This window comes from Phycodurus eques, chromosome 6, assembly GCF_024500275.1.
Source record: "Phycodurus eques isolate BA_2022a chromosome 6, UOR_Pequ_1.1, whole genome shotgun sequence".
NCBI classification, from domain to species: domain Eukaryota; kingdom Metazoa; phylum Chordata; class Actinopteri; order Syngnathiformes; family Syngnathidae; genus Phycodurus; species Phycodurus eques.
This window is the reverse complement of record NC_084530.1, coordinates 25,383,007-25,400,581: the sequence shown is the minus strand read 5'-3', so window position 1 is coordinate 25,400,581 and position 17,575 is coordinate 25,383,007. Positions and strand designations below refer to the sequence as shown.

Below are 17,575 nucleotides of genomic sequence, written 5' to 3'. Positions count from 1 at the left end.
CCTGCCACTTTATCTATCTATTTGGTTATAAATTCTTAGCTGGAATAAGAATAGCATAGCTCAGTGGTCAAACTTTTGACTGCAGATCAAGGTCGCCAGTTCATACGTTTGTATTGTAAATCTGTTGTGGAAATGACTGTGTTGGGGCCTTCTTTATAGAATGTGGTAGAGCATTTGACTGCAAATCAAGTGGTCTCAATTTCAGATCTGGGTTCCTTGAAAACCTGTCTGGACTTGTATTAATACCTTAAAACGGTGAAACTAAAACCGGTGCAAAGGGGGTATAGCTCAGTGGTAGAGCATTTGACTGCAGATCAAGAGGTCCCCAGTTCAATTCTGGGTGCCCCCTTTTTCTGTTGTTTGTATTTTAAGACTTTTGTGGAAATGTCAATCCATACTAGTTAGGACTTTCCTTATTGATACCTTAAACATGAAAAAAGAAAACTGCACAAAATTTGGTACAGGTCAATGCTCGAGCATTTGACTGCAGATCAAGAGGTCTCCGGTTCAGATCTTGGTTACCCCTCTTTGTTTTTTGTTCGCCTTCCAAGACTTTTGTGGAAATGTCAATCCGTTTATAGGGACTGTCTTTGTTGACAGGAAAAGTGAAAATTGTGCAAAAGGTGGTATAGGTCAGTGCTTGAGCGTTTGACGGAAGATAAAGAGGTCTCCAGTTAAGATCTGGGTTCTTCCCGGCGTCTGGACTTGTATTAATACCTTAAAAAGGACAAGTAAAACATGTACAAAGTGGGTATAGCTCAGTGGTAGAGCATTTGACTGCAGATCAAGAAGTCTCAAGGTCAGACCTGGGTTCCAAGTCCAGACTTATTATTAATCTTGTTGTTTGCATTCTAAGACTTCTGTGGGAATGGCTATTGTAGGGTTTCTTTGATACCTTAAACGAAAAAAGCAAAACCTATGTGAAGGGTGTCAAGCTCAGTGGTAGAGCATTTGACTGCAGATTAAGAAGTTCTCAGTTCCAGTATGGGTACTTCCTTTTTCTGTTGTTTGCAATAAGACTTTTGTCTAAATGTCCCTACTTGAAGGGACTTTCTTTTTTTGATACCTTAAAGAGGAAACGCGAAAGATGTAAAACGGAGGTATTACTCAGTGGAACAGCTTTTGACTGCAGATCAAGCGGTCCCCAAGTCCGATCAGGTTTCCCCCTTCCTCTCATATTCATAGGCTAAACATTTTGTCAGTCCTTCCACGCGCTTCTGGACCTTTATACTTTAAACAGGAAACATGAAACCTGGACAAAGGGCTTAGTGGTTGAGCATTTGACTGCAGATGAAGAGGTCCCCAGGTCAGATCAGGTTTCCCCTTCCTCTCATGTTCATGAGAACTTTCGTCCAGAAATTCTGCAGTTTTATTTATACCTTAAACAGGAAATATGAAATCTGCACAAAGGGGTATAGCTCAGTGGTAGAGCATTTGACTGCAGATCAAGCGATCACCAATTCAAACCTGGGTGACCTCTTTTTTCTGTTGTTTGTATTCTAAGACTTCTGAGGAAATGTCCATCTGCTTGTAGGGTCTGTCTTTATTGATACCTTAAACAGGAAAAGTGGAATACGTGCAAAAAGTGGTATAGGTCACTGCTAGAGCATTTGACTGCAGATCAAGAAATCTTCAGTTCAGATCTGGTTGCCTCTTTCCGTTGTTGTTCGTAGCCTAGGACTTTTTGTGGGAATGTCCTGCGCGTTTTAGGGTGGAACTTTATTTATTGATACGTTAAACAGGAACAGCAGCATTGACAAGAAGGGGGTATAGCTCAGCGGTAGAGCATTTGACTGCAGATCAAGAGGTCCCCAGTTCAAATCTGGGTGCCCCCTTAAAAATTATGTTGGCCATAATAAAACTGACCAGAAACAACAAGAGCAGGGGAAGTGAGTTTTAACATCCATGAAGACACTGTGCGCTAATTCTTCTATCAGATTTTTGGCTGGCTGGTGCACATCAACACCGAAGCCACTGCATTGTCAGCTTTTGCATGTGAACATAAATATAGCAAGTACACAGTTACTCATACAGTACACAGCACCTGTTATCCTCCAAGCTTTCTGACATCTGGTGAGCTTCACAGGCGTCTCCATCCCACCTTTCCCACAATGCAATGCTTGACAGATAGGTTGCTGCTTACATTGAGTGCTGGCACCACCTGCAGGAGACACGAAGACCAACCTCTGTTCCAAGTATGATGTGATGCCAGACAGCAAAGAAGAGCTTAATTTGCAGATTATGTAAACCATTTTTATTTGACATTCAACATTAATCGCTATTTAAAGTATACAAAACAGAATAGTACAAGTTGAGTGTCCCATTCCAGTTGGTCTTCAGTTTGTCTTTCAAGTAGTTTCAAGCAACGTCCTGCCACTTTATTAGGTACAGCGGCACTGTCTAATGACATCTAATTCAAGAGCTGTATCAAAAATTCTGCTTCGACAAAGATAACAATTTGAATTGACAACACAGCTTTAACAGTTCTTGAATTTGGAAGTCACTTGCTTGTGTCCAGTGAATGTATAGTACATGTGTGTAAAATCCTATTGAGAATATGTTATCAGAGGTGGTTGAGTCCAAAGTGCAACAAAGGGTGAGATGACCAACATGTGGAATATAAGATATAAGATATATATATAAACATACACACACACACACACACACACACACACACACACACACACATATATTAGAGGTAAATGTAAAAGACACACACAAAACTATCACGAGTGGAGCAGGCTCCCTGTTGTTCGGCTTGAGACGTTTGTGATGAGGGGTCAAATGTCAGTCACATATTTGCAGATGCTAACTTAAACAGTGTAAATGTAAAGACTTTTTTAGTTGTCCACTAGCGCTTTGGCCAGGGACTGCAGCACCACCCTCTTGTCGTACAGGTACATCTGCGTTTCCCACAGCATGTCCACCAGAATGGTGTCGCTCACTTCGTCCAGCATCACCTCCTGGGAAAGCTGCGGGCTCAGTCTGCAGGAGAGGTGAGGCCAATCACAGCAGTGACATAAAAGACATCTGCTGTCATATTATTATTATAACTATTAACAGTTAGAATTACGGCAGGGATGAAACTGTGATCAAGATTTGTATGTCATCTTGAGAAAATAATCTTTTACACTAGCTCCAATGGATCCACAGAGTCTTCACAAGCGCTTCACCCCTTGGTTACAGCCTTATTCCATAATGGAATAAAATAAAAACATTTGGCAATCACATGTACATACAATAAGTATTTACAAAAATCTACAAAAATAAACAGCCTTTTCACATTTTCTTTATGAGATTTTTGTGGTTAGAATTCTGACGTCGTGAATATTTTCCAGAGGCATTGTATAAATGTTAGAAGAATATTAGTTGAAGACTGTGACTACTACTACTACTACTACTACTACTACCAAAAAAAGGGGGTTTCTGGTCATCTTCAGATGCATACCTGTGGTAGATGGTGCCGATCATTTCACACCAGGCAGTGGCTCGGTCCACAGCGCAGCCATCAGAGTCCGTACACTGTCCGGTAGCACAGCGATGACGTCATACACAGCGTTAACTTCATTTCCAGTGATTCGGTGAGTGAACTGATACTCACGCAGTCCACCAGCATCTTGCCCAGCTCCTTGGCTCCTACAATGCTCTTGGCCAACTCCAGAGGATTGGAGGGTCGGAAAACGTCCACAGAACTCACCGCCACCTGGGGAGGCTTTCCTAAAGACACAGGGTGACGATGCACAGTGTGAGAAAAGCACTCCACAGGCACAACATGAACCTATCATGCATTTTCTATACCGCTTATCCTTATTCGTCATGAGTGAGCTGGAGCCTATCCCAGCGGGGTTCTAGATGGTGAGCACATATAGACAAACAACCGCACCTACGTGATTGAAAAACGACTACTATTACTGGAGTTTACCGAGTCACTCGGTTTTTAAACTTTTTTTCTGTATAGCTGCATAATACTGCCCCTGGTGGCGAAGGCACACAAACCAGAAGGACCACAGCGTCGAGTTGGAACAGACCAATGACATTTCCAATGCGTGGTCACGGAACGAATTAAACTCGGAAGTCAAGGCACCACTGTATTTGACATTCTTATTCATGGGCACGCACAGGGCCTTACCAGTCCCAAGAGAAACAACTAGACCCAACTTCTTGATTTCCACCCCATGACCCTAGGAAGCAAGAGAAAACATTATTGGACGTCAGACTTCTTGTTTTTATTGAACACTCAAATTCAAGAAAGTTGAGTCACCTCTGCTTTTAGCACTTTGTAGTACTGATGGACCTCTGACATGGCGTCGAGCGTAGGGTTGTTGGCCAACAGCCCTCCATCCAGGAAGCGTCCCATTGGCCGGAAGTAGGTGGGGGCAGCGCCACTGGAGCGGGCCGCTCGCCACACAAGTTGCTCTTATGAAAAGGCAGAACACATTGGATTACCCTTTAAATGTGACTGGGGCATCAAATGAGCAAGCCCGAACATTCCTCTGTTCTGATAAAGCTACCAAGTGTCTTTCAGTCAAGCAGACACACACCTTCGTCTGTCACCTTCCTATGCTTATTGGCTGGTTCCACTGTGTATCCTACTAGCAACACATCCTCATCCTCCCATCCTGCAACAACGACACGGCTGGCACACGGCGACAACGCAGCACAGGGGCTCACACATGCTAGCTTACTTCCTACCTCGCGGGATGGTGAGGGCTTTGAAGGTGGCGGTGGTGGCGTACGGGGTCTCTCTGCGGACGGGGGGGTCGTAGTTCCTGAAAATGTGAAGCTCTCCTGGGTGTCTGTCTGCCAGAACACTGGTCACCATCACCCTGTGTGTGATATGGGAGTGAAGAGAGAGTTAATACAAATTTTAAAAAAAAAAAAAAAAAAAAAAAAGGACCACTAAATATTGTGAACATTCAAAGAGAACTAGGGCTTTAGTCTAAATTCCGGTACATTTTAGTTAGTTCTTGCACAAAACTTTCTGGCCCAGGAGAATTTCAACTTTAAGGATACAACGAAATTACTAAAAACAATGGCTTCACAAGAGAGGCAAATACAGGTTTAGAAAGGGCTAGTTAGATTGCAGACTGAAATCCAACTTTGTCAGATGACTTGAAAGGGGCCGTGCACAAGTGTTTTGTGTTATGCTGATAAGTTATGTGTTATATTTATAAGACACCTGAGATAAAATATAAATATGCTACTGAAAGAAAATTGCTTCAGGGTGTACTCACAAGCACACAATTATTAGAATTGTATTTTATAGTCTATGCTTTGTTTTTATTGTATTTATTTATGTTTTACTTCATTATTTTGTTGGGCAAGATACTGAACACTCAGTTGCTCTTGAGGCTGCGTCATAAGTAGGTGAGGACAGTGTTAAAGCGCTCTGAGCACCTTGAAGTTAAAAAAGCGCTATATAAATGAAAGCCCATTTTGTATATTATGCATAAATTTTGTGTGCATATAATTTATGATTATAAACAGTTCAAATAGCAGTCAAGGTTAGTACAAAACCGTCAGGCAACTGCGAAAAGAAAACCAAATGTCAGGAAAGGCCTACTAGAACATCTGAACTTTATTTGGGGTTAATCAGAGGCACTTTAAATGGTTGCAGGTATGTGCTGACTCCCATTTAAAATGAGCTTGAATATGATTGGTTGTTAATGGTATTCTGAACACTGCCACATCCCCAGTTAATCTAAAATATTTTTTTTTTCCAATTGAGTTGTATTGGTTATGTCACATTAATGGCGTATGGTGGCATTTGAAAAGAGGTGTGTAGACTTTATATCCACTGTGTACATTTTATATCATTTTGCTATATTGTTATTACTTGTTTTTATTGTATTGTTGTTCCTTGTTGTGGGACCAATAAAGTTGATTCTCTATAATTTCCACATTGTTATTAATTGTAAAAAATAATGTAAACATAAATAAATATATATTTTTTAAAAAGGATTTCAGTGTGTCCACCTAAACTTGAAAGCAAAATTCTACCTTTTTTTTTTTTTCCCCGAGGCAAAAAAAAAAAGGAATGTGTCTGAGATGTTTTATATGTGCTGTAATCGGGCGGGGTGAAGTTATTACCTGGGATACTGAACGTCTGTCATTTTGGTGTTCTCTCCAAACTCTTTCTTCAGAAAGTCCTCCAGCGGGGCCGATTCGTAAGGTCGCGAGCCTCTGAACACCTGCTCCTTCATTCGAAAGTACAAACAGCGGAGGTACTCCATGGACTTCCCTGCAAATTGAAGCATCATCATCATCATCATGTTCATGCTGGGATGTGACGGGTGAAGATAGGTCTGAAATGAAAAAACAAAACGAACAAACAAAAACAAAAAAACAATGTACAAACCGTGGACGATAGCGAGAGCCAGGATGCCGCCTGTGCTGGTGCCAGCCACCCAGTCGAAGAGCTCCCTGGTGGGACGGCCGGCCTCTTTCTCCAGAGCGATTAGCATCTGGATCAGGACCAATCCCCTGATTCCTCCCCCGTCCAGACACACCAGAGTGTCCATCCTTCAAAGGAGCAGAAGGAACACCGTCATAAATTGTTCCGCTTTCGTTATTAAAATAGCTACACGTACGCACCTCCTGTTGTCCATCTTGGAACCGTCCACTTCCGACTTGCCTCTGCTCATTGCGGCGATCACAGCCCCCAGGTGCACAATGTCCTCAAACCCTGAGCGCCAATTGGAGGGCAGCGATTTGTGCAGTGCCGAAACATGACCAAGCACAAAGGAGGGAAATGAGAAAGGGAGTACAACACTAAAACATCATTTTTTGAGTTGCATTTGCTTTAACTGATTTCATTACATTAAATGAGACATATTATTCCCCCCACAATTTAATACAGTTCCCAGAATTACAGCGCAATATACACACCCTCTTGTCTTACTGAAATGCAAGTCAGCAAGTTTACTGTATACCCCATCCCATACACTCATGGACCAGTGATGAGTCCGGCTTTCGATGCCATGACAACTGGGTGGAGAGCTTTGCAACAAGAGCCGCTCCTTATTTTTAGAAGTGTGGAAAAAAACATGCATGCCCAAAAAGACGATAAAAGCATTTTCAGTCGTGGCGTCAGCACGTCATACACCACACTGTGTGTGTGTGTGTGTGTGTGTGTGTGTGCGTGTCGTGCACAAACATATTATCAAACCCGCATTGAAAATTTTGCTTGAAAGTGGCTCCGGATATTCACCTAGCCTAGCTGATCATATTATTGGAGGAGAATTCCAGTGTAGGAGTGGTTCATGTGTAAATTTACATACTGTTACATAACTGTGTGGCGAAAGAGCACAATCACAGATGTTTTCAGAAATAGGCAAAATATTTACTTGTTGTTTAACGCATAACTACAAGCAATTGAAAACTTTACATAATATGTCCCCTTTAAGTTGCTGATCCTTTCACTAAGTTATACTAAAGTACCCAAGTGCAGTGGTGCATTAAGATACATAATTAAAGTAAATTTAAAAGAATTGAAGTTTTGTCACACTTTGCATCAATTGAATAGCCACTGTGCTGCTGCCTGCTTTGGCCACCTGGGGGCAGTATAAAACAGACAGTACTGTACATGGATGACCATACAGTATAGATGTCTCAGCTCCTCACAGAGGATAAAGAATATATGACTAAGTACTGTTTGACTGAATGTCTAAATGTGTTGCTGCACCGTTGCTCATATCCTGAAAAAATCATATGTCAGGTCACTTGTATCTCAAGGCACCAATGTACCCAAGTACAATAAAATGTTAAGGAGATGCATCAAATAGTTTTAACATTCAATGCCAGCCGTCAATGGCAGTAAATGAGTTTTAAGGAATGACTGGTAGATGGCGAGGGGGACGACGGCGTTACCTATGCCTGGCGCCGCGGCCTTGTTGGTGATGGGCGGAGGGCTGCTAGGGGAGGGGGGCAGGCAGCGTTGCACACCCACACTACACAGCATGTCCAGTAGTATTTTTCTATTGGGACCTTGTTTTTTTTTTTTTTTTTTTTTTTTTTAAAAAACAACAAGCAAGGCAATCTCAGTTAGACATGCACACACAATGAAATGGGTTACAAAATGTTTATTGGTAAGCTCATAATGACACTATAAAAGGATTAATAAATGGGTTTAAAGGACTTACTATTTTACAAGTTCAAGCTGGCTCCCTTTATATAGAATAAACTTCATTGGTCCCACAACGAGGAAATTTGGGAGTGACTAAAGAGGGTTTTTAATGGGTCGTTTTCAGTCATTTGCCTCAGGGCCAAGATCCAGCTGATGGAGGATACAGCATTTAAGGACTTGTATCTATTATGCTAAAAGGTTGATTTTGCACTCACCGTGATGGGAAAGGGAAGCCCTATTGTAAAGTTCGTAGACTACTATATTAGTTATGACATCAAAGCAGTCACTCTACTGTATTTAAGGACTTTATATTACCCAATATAATAATAGTATACTAGTATGAACTATTTCTAGCCCTGTAATAAGGGTACACTCATCATTTTAAAGTGGTACATTTATTTATTAGTCATTGTCAATTAGTCAAAAAAAAAAAAAAACACCATGCCCTAAAAATTATGAAGGGACAATAAAATTGACACATTACTGCTTATAAAGATATAGAAGTAAAGTAGAATGTGGTGTGTGAGGCACTCAAAAATCTTAGATGCTAGAGAACATGCTTCCAAATACAGAGGTGGATAGTAACAAGTTACATTCAGTGTTTTAACTTAACATTGCACTTGTCAGAGTAGCTTAAATGTAACATACTTTTTACTTTTACTGGAGTCGTTTTTGTAAGAAGAAACGCTACCGTAATTTTACTCCATGACATTGAGCTTGCTCACGCGATCTATTTTGGTTTGTCAGAGAGACTTGAGTCACATGACTGCTTCACCAATCCAACGTAACTACTAGTGACGTTTGACTCCATTTGACCGAGCAAACGGAGCAAGGCAATCGCAGGACTGTACACATTCTACTGCACCGCAGCCCCACAAAGACGCAAAGTTTTCCGAGTGACTCATTTACGTGAAACATGACAGAAATCTGTATTTATCGTACAGATAGGCTCCAGCTCACCCGCGACCCGAGTGAGCATAAGCGGTAGAGAAAATCGATGCCTGGACAATGAGAAATCTGTGTCTGCTTAAAAACGTCAGCATTTTCGTCTACAAAAACTCCACTTGGAACTTTAGAAAATATTTGGCTTTTTTTTTGTGTGTGTGCGTGTAATCTCTGCCTGGTGAGGGTAAATAGTTAAGTTAATTTTGGGTTTAAATTTTCTTTTCGGCTGAATTTGCCCTCAATTATTGTTATTAATATTAATCTTTTAGTTTAAGTTTAGTTTAAGGTGTTGTTGGGCAATATCTAAAGTTTCACATTCCTATTTCATATTTTTGCCTATTTGATGTTCATGTTCTAATTAAAAAAAACAAAAAAAGCAGAAGTACTTATGTAACTAGCAACTGTTTGGAGGACTACTTTTTACTTTTAGTCGAGTCATATTATTCTAAAGTAACAGTACTGTTACTTGGGTCTGATTGTTGGCTACTCTACCCACCTTTGCCCAAATGTGACCATTTGATTAAAAAAAAAAGTTTGTTAGTGCATAATATGTCAAGTACTACAAATGTATGCCTTTGAATCATACATGGATTTGACTTTTAACTCAGTCGCAGTACCTTTGCTGGTACGAGCAGCGATCAGCCCCGGCGTCTCTCCCAAGTCGTTGTGGATCTCCACGTCGGCCCCGAACACGATCAGAGCTTTGATTAACTCCATGTGATCCATCTGTTACGGACACAAACAGTCCTTTCATTTGGCCGGGATTCAGGGCCACAAACCTGGGCCACGCACTTTCATGGCGAGGTGCAACGCCGTGTTGCCGTCCTGCCCCTTCAGGTTGGCGTTGGCGCCGTGCGTGAGCAAGACCATGGCTGCCTCGAAGCGACCCTTCTTGGTGCAAATGTGGAGGGCACTCTCGCCTGTCTCACTGAGGTAGTTGATGGCGCTGCCCCTCTCCAGCAGCATGCGACACATCTAGAATCCAGATCATGTTGAAAGTCAAGCTGTCAGTGGTGGGAAGTAACGAAGATGAAATACTTTATTACTGTATTTAAGTAGATTTTCAGTTATCTATACTTTGCTTGAGTACACAGCGGTACTTCGACTTACGAATGACCTGACTTAAATAACAGAGACGCCAACAACATAGAGGAGCGTGAACCAGGGAGTATTAACGTCAACGGCGACTGATTCAGAGAAGCAAGATATTCCCCATCCACAGCCTTATTTAAAAGAATTGTTTGATGTTGTCAGCTACAAGATTGATGCATGGCGAATGTGTTGTCTTGTGCCAGCTTAAAAACAATCAGCCTTCGTTAAAAAATTCTCAGTTCTCATACCTATTTTTTTGTTACTCAGTTTACAACCGCTGCAATGCCTTACCTCGGCTGTTTTAGCCCAGTGGAGGGGCGTGCCTCCATACAAAGAGTCTTCTGCATGCAGCTGGTCAGGGTCTGCTTTCAGGATCTCCTCTGTACAGCTGACAAACAACAATCCTTATGATATGCATCCCATCAAATATAGTGAAAACTGTCTCAGGAATCTAAATGATAGATCTATTAACACATTCACTGCCATTGACGGCTATAGAAGTCAAATAGCCATGTTAACTGGGAAGGCTGGCAGTGAATGAGTTAAAATATAATTTACTGACTCAGAACTGTAATTAAGTGCATAAAAAGATTAATAAAGCTCATGATGAATTTCTAAGAATATTCAAACCAGTATATGATTAAAAACGGTCCGATCGAACAGTAAAAAATTAAATCAAAACAAAGTGAAAACCAGTGTATTGCAAAAGGTCGAATCTGTAAGAAAGACTATTATACAGTAATAACCTTGTAGAAAAGAATATTTACGGTATTCAAAATATATTAAATAATTGATTAGTAATGGCTCTAGAAAGGTCAATTACTGTACCCACCCTATTATTAATAATGAATTAGGCAAAAAAATAAATAAATAAATAAAAAAAAGATTGAACAGATTTGATTAAACTTAAGAGGTAGTTTACTAGCTATTTAGTTGTTTATTACCTCTTCTCACTGTACTTCATGGCAGAGTGGATCGGGTAGCCGCCGCCGCCGGGGACGTTGCACTTGGCCCCGCCTCCCAAGAGGGCTTTGACGGCCTCCACTCGGCCCAGGCGGCAGGAAACGTGGAGCGGCGTCTCCCCGCTGTTGTTCAGCTCGTTCACTCCCGAGCACAAGCGCGAGCACAACACCTTTGTGGCGACAGAACAACGGCGGCAGAATGAGGAGCAAAATCACAACTAAGGAGAAGTATTATATTGATCATGTTGAATTAGATTGAGTGCGATCAATGAGGTTGTATTGTGGAGCGGCTGATATGTCTTAAAAGCAATGGGGTCATAATGGCTTTCATGACTTGGCAGCAACCTGCTTAAAACACAATTAACTCTGTGAATAAATGGTAAATTTCCCCTGTGGATGAATAAAGTACTTATCCATCTGTCTAATTAAGGCACTACTAAAAGGCTGCTGCAGAAACTAAAACAAGAAGAAAAACAATAACTTTGTTATATCGAAAGACTATCAACATCTGGGGGAAACTTAGACATTGAGGTTCCCATTACAGATGAAGTCAAGAGGTCTCGGAGAGGTTTTCAAAATGGCTTATTGTGCATGCGCATTCAGGCTTTGTTGGCTGTCATTTGTGCTTTTCCATTCCGCCATTGTGGCATTTTTCTTGAGATGGAAGATGCAAGTCTCATTCTAGGTTCCCAATGACAATGCAGTGCTAAGTTCATTCCTTCCTAGAAGTTGCAAGTAATCAAGTTTGCACTTGCTGCATTTCTGTAATTAGTGTAAGACCACGATGAAGTGCATTTTGTTTTGTTGTGGGCTGTATTAATATAGTGATTTGTTTCTTTTCAAGCCAGTTCTCGTGGCTTGGTTTGTCCAAAGAATAATGATAGTATTACTATAAAAGCAGAAGCCAATATTTGAGAATTTGGTAATTTTCCTAAACAATCATCGACATTACTTCGGTAGAATGAAAGATTTATTAAGGTTGTCGGCAATGTTTTTGAGTTTACTTTTGACTGGTACTACTTCCAAGAAGTCTGGTATGCAGCATTAGCTTTTTAAAAAAGTGTTTTTATTTTTCTCAAGCTGCTATGACACTGATTAATTTCCCCACAATAATTTGCAGCCTGTAGTTCGAATTGAATGTAAATAGGTTTGCCGCCAACTCTCTTCTGCGTTTCATTTCCGCTGATCTACTTCTTTCATTTATTACAGGGCCAGTTAATGTTTCACTGTTTAATTCCCTGATCATGAGCGTCCTCCTTCGTAAGCTTTTAGAAGATAATATGTAACGCGAGGGTCGGGACCCGCTCACCTGGATGACGGCGGGTGAGTCGTGCTTGGCGGCAATGTGCATGGGCGTCTCTCCCTGCTGGTCTCTGCAGTCCGTGCGAGCCTGGCTCTCATCGAGGAGCTCCTTCACGCAAGCCGCGTCGCTTCGCTCGCACGCCAGATGCAGCGGCGTCTGACCGAGCGCGTCCCGAGCGTTGATCTGACTGCAAACATAAAACCTATTACAGTAAACCCCCATTTACGTTGGGAAATACATTCCAGACCAGGAGTGTCAAACTAATTTTTGTCTCGGGCCACATTGTAGTTATGGTTGCCCTCGGAGGGCCGTTATGACTGCAAACCCATATAAATGTATTATCGTCTCATATACACTACAAATTCCTGGATAACTAGTTTTGAAATTAAAAGCCTGTAAAAAAAGGGGGCTACAAAAAATGCTTGTAATGTCTCAATATTATTGAAAGAGAAGACAATTTGTGATTTTGGTATTTTAGCAAAAAGCAGGTCGACGCACATGATTTGCTATCGTGGGCCACATAAAGTGATATGGCGAGCTAGATCTAGCTCCCGGGCCACCGGTTTGACACCTGTGATCTAGCCCCACCTGCAATAGTTAAAAATCTATGACATAGAGAGATCATATAAAGAAAAAAGAAAAAAAAAACGTTTTCTCCACACACATTTAAACCAAAAAATTAAAGCGTAAAATGTATAGAAAATACTATGTGTATTGTAGTCTGTGTGTTAGAGTTGTTCCTTTAAGAGGCAGGGCCTGGTGGGATTGCATGTGACTTTGGCAAGCCTGTTGTTGAATATTTGGGCTAACCCATCAAAAAACAATCATTTGAAAAATCTGCGCAATAGTGGGAGAACACTGTAGCACCAATGCATTGGTTTGCATTGATTTATACAGAACCAAATGCCGATTGACAACAAATTCCAGAGAATCCTGTCTCACCTCTGTACGTAGTTGTGTTTCAGACACTCCCTGAGGCCTGTGTCCACAGCGATGTGAGCGGCGCTCCAATCCGGGTGGTTACGCAGGCAGTCCACGATCATCTGGGCGGTCTCAGCCTTCATTGGCGGGAGTATGTCGTAAAAGGGCGGAAGCTTAAGTGCATACTGCGGGAACCAGTTCATGGCATCCTCTTCTGCTGCCACCTGGAAAAGCCTTATTCCGAAAATGATGCATATTTAGAAACTAATCATACCTTTTATGGTCTTACCTCTAAAACTGCAAAACTGATTTTTAAAAACCCAATAAACTCATAGCACATCTTCGTCAACATCTGAATCTGTGCGCATCAATTAGTGTAATCTCCAAAAGTCATAATGTACAGTTAACAAAAACCACATAAAAGACTCTTGTTGAGATCAATAGGTCAACTCAGTAGACATCCACTAATGATTTTGTTAAGGCAAGTTGTTGTTAGTTGAAAGAGGAAATCCATCTGGTTGACGTTTGACATCAGGTTAACAAAATGTACATTTCACAAACATTGCAACGGACCTCAGGGCCGCCGCAGGTGTGTCGGGGCACATTAGCACACAATCCCACGACTGGCACTGGGCATTCTTATAGAGAACCAGACGTCCTTCCTGCCTCACTTTGATCTTCTCTCCCCCACCGTAGTCGGACAGCTGGACGTCCCTCACCCGGTAAGGGTTGGTGAACAGGGTGGATACGGACGACACCGTGTCCAAAAGACGCCCCAGGAACTGCATCGTGACCTGGAAGAAAATCACAATTTGAACGCGAGCGTGTGGGCTGAATATGGTGGCAGCTCTGGATTTGATATTTTACATTTAAACAAGAGTACAGTATAGATTCAATTCCTGGATTAATGTGTAAAAATAAATGTATCATATGGAGTATATTGCTGTTTTTGGAGTCAGTTCCTTTGCTCAAGAAGAAAATATGGCCCGCGTTCTTGAAGTGGGCCCATCAAGCATTTTATCACGTGTGCTATAATATTTGTTGCATTACTTTAGCTGTTTTGCTTTTTAATTGGTTAATCAAATTGTATTTTATTTTTCTATTATTCATTTAATTAAGTAATTCGTAATAGATTTATTACAAGTAAACAATACAGTGGTGCCTTGAAGTACGAGTTTTATTTTGTTTCTTGACCACGCTCATAACTCCAAGCACTTCTCAAATCCCTAAATACAAGCATTTAGACCACTGCTATACTACGCTAAATCAGAATCAGAATCAGAATCATCTTTATTTGCCAAGTATGTCCAAAGCACACAAGGAATGCGTCTCCGGTAGTTAATAACACATACCGTGCCATACCTCGCAGCCCTGGGCTCGTCTGATCACGGCTTAATTCACATAATACCAACATACAGGCAAGAACTTAAATGTGCGAAGCCAACAGTGAAAAAGTGGACAAATGAAGCAAAGATAGAACTTCAAAGCTGTTTAGACGGCACAGACTGGCGTGTCTTTGAAAATTCAGCTGGCAGTCAGGATGAATATACGGACACTGTCACATCCTATATTAGTTTCTGTGAAGATGTGTGTGTACCAACAAAGTAATTTCGCACATTCAATAACAACAAACCGTGGTTCACTGCCAAACTTAAGCAACTTCGCCAAGCTAAGGAGGACGCATATCGAAGCGGGGACAGGGCCCTGTATAATCGAGCTAGAAACCAGCTGACTAAAGAAATTAACATTGCAAAGAGAAACTATGCGGCAATGTTGGAAAAACAGTTTAGCGCTAATGGCTCTAAATCAGTCTGGCATGCATTACAATTAGTAGCATCTTGCACACTGACTGAGGAGTATCTGCAACATTTGCACAATCGACATTGTCCCAGATTATCGCACTACTAGTTACTTTAAACTGCATACATTCCTTGAAGTCTCGGCGCCCTTTGCACAATGGTCATTGCACCGGACTATTGCTATATTAGTCATTCAAACCGCAGTAATTGCTAGAGGACTATGCATCTTTTTGCACAATTGTCAAAAAAAAAAAAAAAGTACCAGCATTACCAGATTGCTAGCAACCTTTTATTGCTCCGTGTTTTTCTCAATGTTTTTATGTCTCAAAAGTATTCTCTGTCAATTGACTGTCTGTTGTCGTACTAGAGCGGCTCCAACTACCGGAGGCAAATTCCTTGTGGAGTTTTTGGACATACTTGGCAAAATAAAAATGATTCTGAATCTGTTTGAGTCTCACCCCCAATAAACAAAAAAACATTTTGTAATGTGTTTTTCAATGATGAAAATAGCACTTTATAATATTACACTTCTTGGCCATTGTGCACTGTTTGTTTTTTCTTTTTTGTACTGTAAATGTCTGCAGTTCCCACAAGATGGCAGCAAAAGCCTACTTTCGTCTCCATGAAGCTCCTCAACGCACTTCAACAGTTCTTTAGCACTAAGATGCCACTAGATCGGGGGTGTCAAACTCATTTTTGTCACAGGCCACATTGTATTTATGGCTTCCCTCGGAGGAACCCACTTAAAGGAATTATCATCTCATATAATTACACGACAAATTGATGAATAACTACTTTTAAAATAAGAATCCTATAAAACATTTTTCAACTAGTACATTTATTTTCAAACAGGGTTGGTAACAAAAAATTCTTGCGATATCTCAACGTTATTACAATAGAACACAATTAGCAATTTTGATTTGCTTTTGCCACATAAAATGATGTGGCGGGCCAGATCTGGCCCCCGGGCCACCAGTTTGACACCAGTGCACTAGCTGGTGCTTGGCCTGATCACAAAAACAGCGAATAGGTGAGGTCTTCAGCAAATAATTAAGGATAGCGTCCCCCAGAAAATATACCAATAGGTGAATGTGTGAATAGCAAAGATGCGAGGGAAGCACCAAATTCTCACGCCTGTTTAACACAGCATAACTTCAGCAACGTTTAATTAATTTCATGGAATTTATCCCATTGTGATTTTTTTTTTATTATATAAAAAGGACACTGTACTAAATTATTTAACCTTGTTTGTGTAACCCTGCCTATGGGACTGCTGTAAACAAGAATACATTTATTCATACTACAATCAGAACCTTCAATCGTTATAATAACAAGGGCTACTTTGCTGTATACAATGCCAGTACTGTTATTGGAGGGGGAAGGACTATTTCTTGTGAGGTAACGATACAATCAACGCTGCTGCTAGCTTGGCTGTCATTTGGTTCAGTTGAAGTGCGTTTCCCATGAGAAAGCGAAACTCCAGTATGACTGCTGAACAAGTGAGTTCATTCATGCTGCTCGCATGTTTCTGGTCGTCTAGTGACATTTTCGCCTGAAAACACGACGTCACAACCGAGAGGCGGCGCGAACAGTCATTTAACGGCGTTTAAAAACCCGGCTATTGTTAAAACCATTCATAAATGAAATTCATAAATGAAAATCATAAATTAACCCCCCCCTCCACACACACACACACACACATACATACAATCAAGCGGATAATCGCATTAAGTATCGTAGAAGCGTCTACTTACGACGAGCTCTCCCCTCCTGTGTTGATGTCTGACTTATGACAGCAACGCCAACAACCACCACGCTGCAACCAAGCTTGATGAATGACGTCAAGGGAACCAATCACAGATCACCTTGGGAGGAATTAGGCGGGACCTAAACCTGGAAAACCGACACAGTCGAATTTGAGTTCATTCACAATCTGAAGGAAGCAAAAATGTGACAAAGTGATCAATAATATTTATTTATTATTTTTAGTAATAACATTATAATTTTCTGTATCTGTAATAACACCTGCTAATCTCTCGAGACACAGTAATATGCTTGGCACCGTGTGAATAATTGGAAAAGACAATTAAATGTACTCTACACAAATGCAGTCCCCTCCAAAAGTATTGGAACGGCAACGTCAATTTCTTTGTTCTTGTTGTATACTGTAGACATTTAGGTTTCAGATCAAAAGACGAATATGAGACAAATGTTCAGAATTGCAGCTTTTATTTCATGGTATTTACATCTAGATGTGTTAGACAATTCAGGACAGAGCGCCTTTTGTTTGAAGCCACCTATTTTTCAAGTGAGCATGTGACTGATGGGTGTTTCTAGTTGCTCAGGTGTTGCCTTTTAGATTAATTCTTTAAACATTAAATAGTGCTTGTTTTTGGCTTTGGGTTTCACCTGTGAAAACTGCATTTGC

The 17,575-nt window shown here is 41.0% G+C and overlaps 1 protein-coding gene and 2 non-coding genes across 4 annotated transcripts; 2 read left to right on the top strand and 1 right to left on the bottom strand.

Moving 5' to 3' along the window:
- Positions 1-277: 277 nt before the first annotated feature.
- On the top strand, positions 278-349 carry trnac-gca (transfer RNA cysteine (anticodon GCA)). Its single transcript has one exon. It is a non-coding gene; the product is annotated as a tRNA-Cys (tRNA).
- Positions 350-1,763: 1,414 nt separating this feature from the next.
- On the top strand, positions 1,764-1,835 carry trnac-gca (transfer RNA cysteine (anticodon GCA)). The gene has a single exon. It is a non-coding gene; the product is annotated as a tRNA-Cys (tRNA).
- A 396-nt stretch (positions 1,836-2,231) lies between these two features.
- Positions 2,232-16,959, bottom strand: pla2g6 (phospholipase A2, group VI (cytosolic, calcium-independent)). 2 transcript variants are annotated; one of them, XM_061680534.1, is made up of 19 exons: positions 16,902-16,959; positions 13,922-14,142; positions 13,370-13,582; positions 12,434-12,614; positions 11,107-11,294; positions 10,454-10,550; positions 9,863-10,045; positions 9,688-9,796; positions 7,870-7,986; positions 6,595-6,685; positions 6,359-6,522; positions 6,091-6,241; positions 4,693-4,826; positions 4,542-4,619; positions 4,262-4,416; positions 4,130-4,181; positions 3,602-3,717; positions 3,449-3,522; positions 2,232-2,985 (listed from the first exon to the last, which is right to left on the bottom strand). In XM_061680534.1, the coding sequence occupies exons 2-19, from the start codon at positions 14,134-14,136 to the stop codon at positions 2,841-2,843; spliced, it is 2,463 nt and encodes an 820-aa protein (XP_061536518.1). In that variant the 5' UTR covers positions 14,137-14,142; positions 16,902-16,959; the 3' UTR covers positions 2,232-2,840. The 2 variants fall into 2 exon arrangements, with proteins under 2 accessions (XP_061536518.1, XP_061536519.1); XM_061680535.1 differs by lacking the exon at positions 4,542-4,619.
- Between the last annotated feature and the right edge of the window lie 616 nt (positions 16,960-17,575).

Excerpts from the sequence above, each read along its gene's own strand:
- pla2g6 (XM_061680534.1), bottom strand. The coding sequence starts at position 14,136 with ATGCAGTTCCTGGGGCGTCTTTTGGACACGGTGTCGTCCGTATCCACC. Across the intron at positions 4,827-6,090 it reads ACAGACGTTCAGTATCCCAG|GGTGATGGTGACCAGTGTTC; the intron begins GTAATAACTTCA and ends TATCACACACAG. Across the intron at positions 3,718-4,129 it reads AGTTGTTTCTCTTGGGACTG|GAAAGCCTCCCCAGGTGGCG; the intron begins GTAAGGCCCTGT and ends CTGTGTCTTTAG.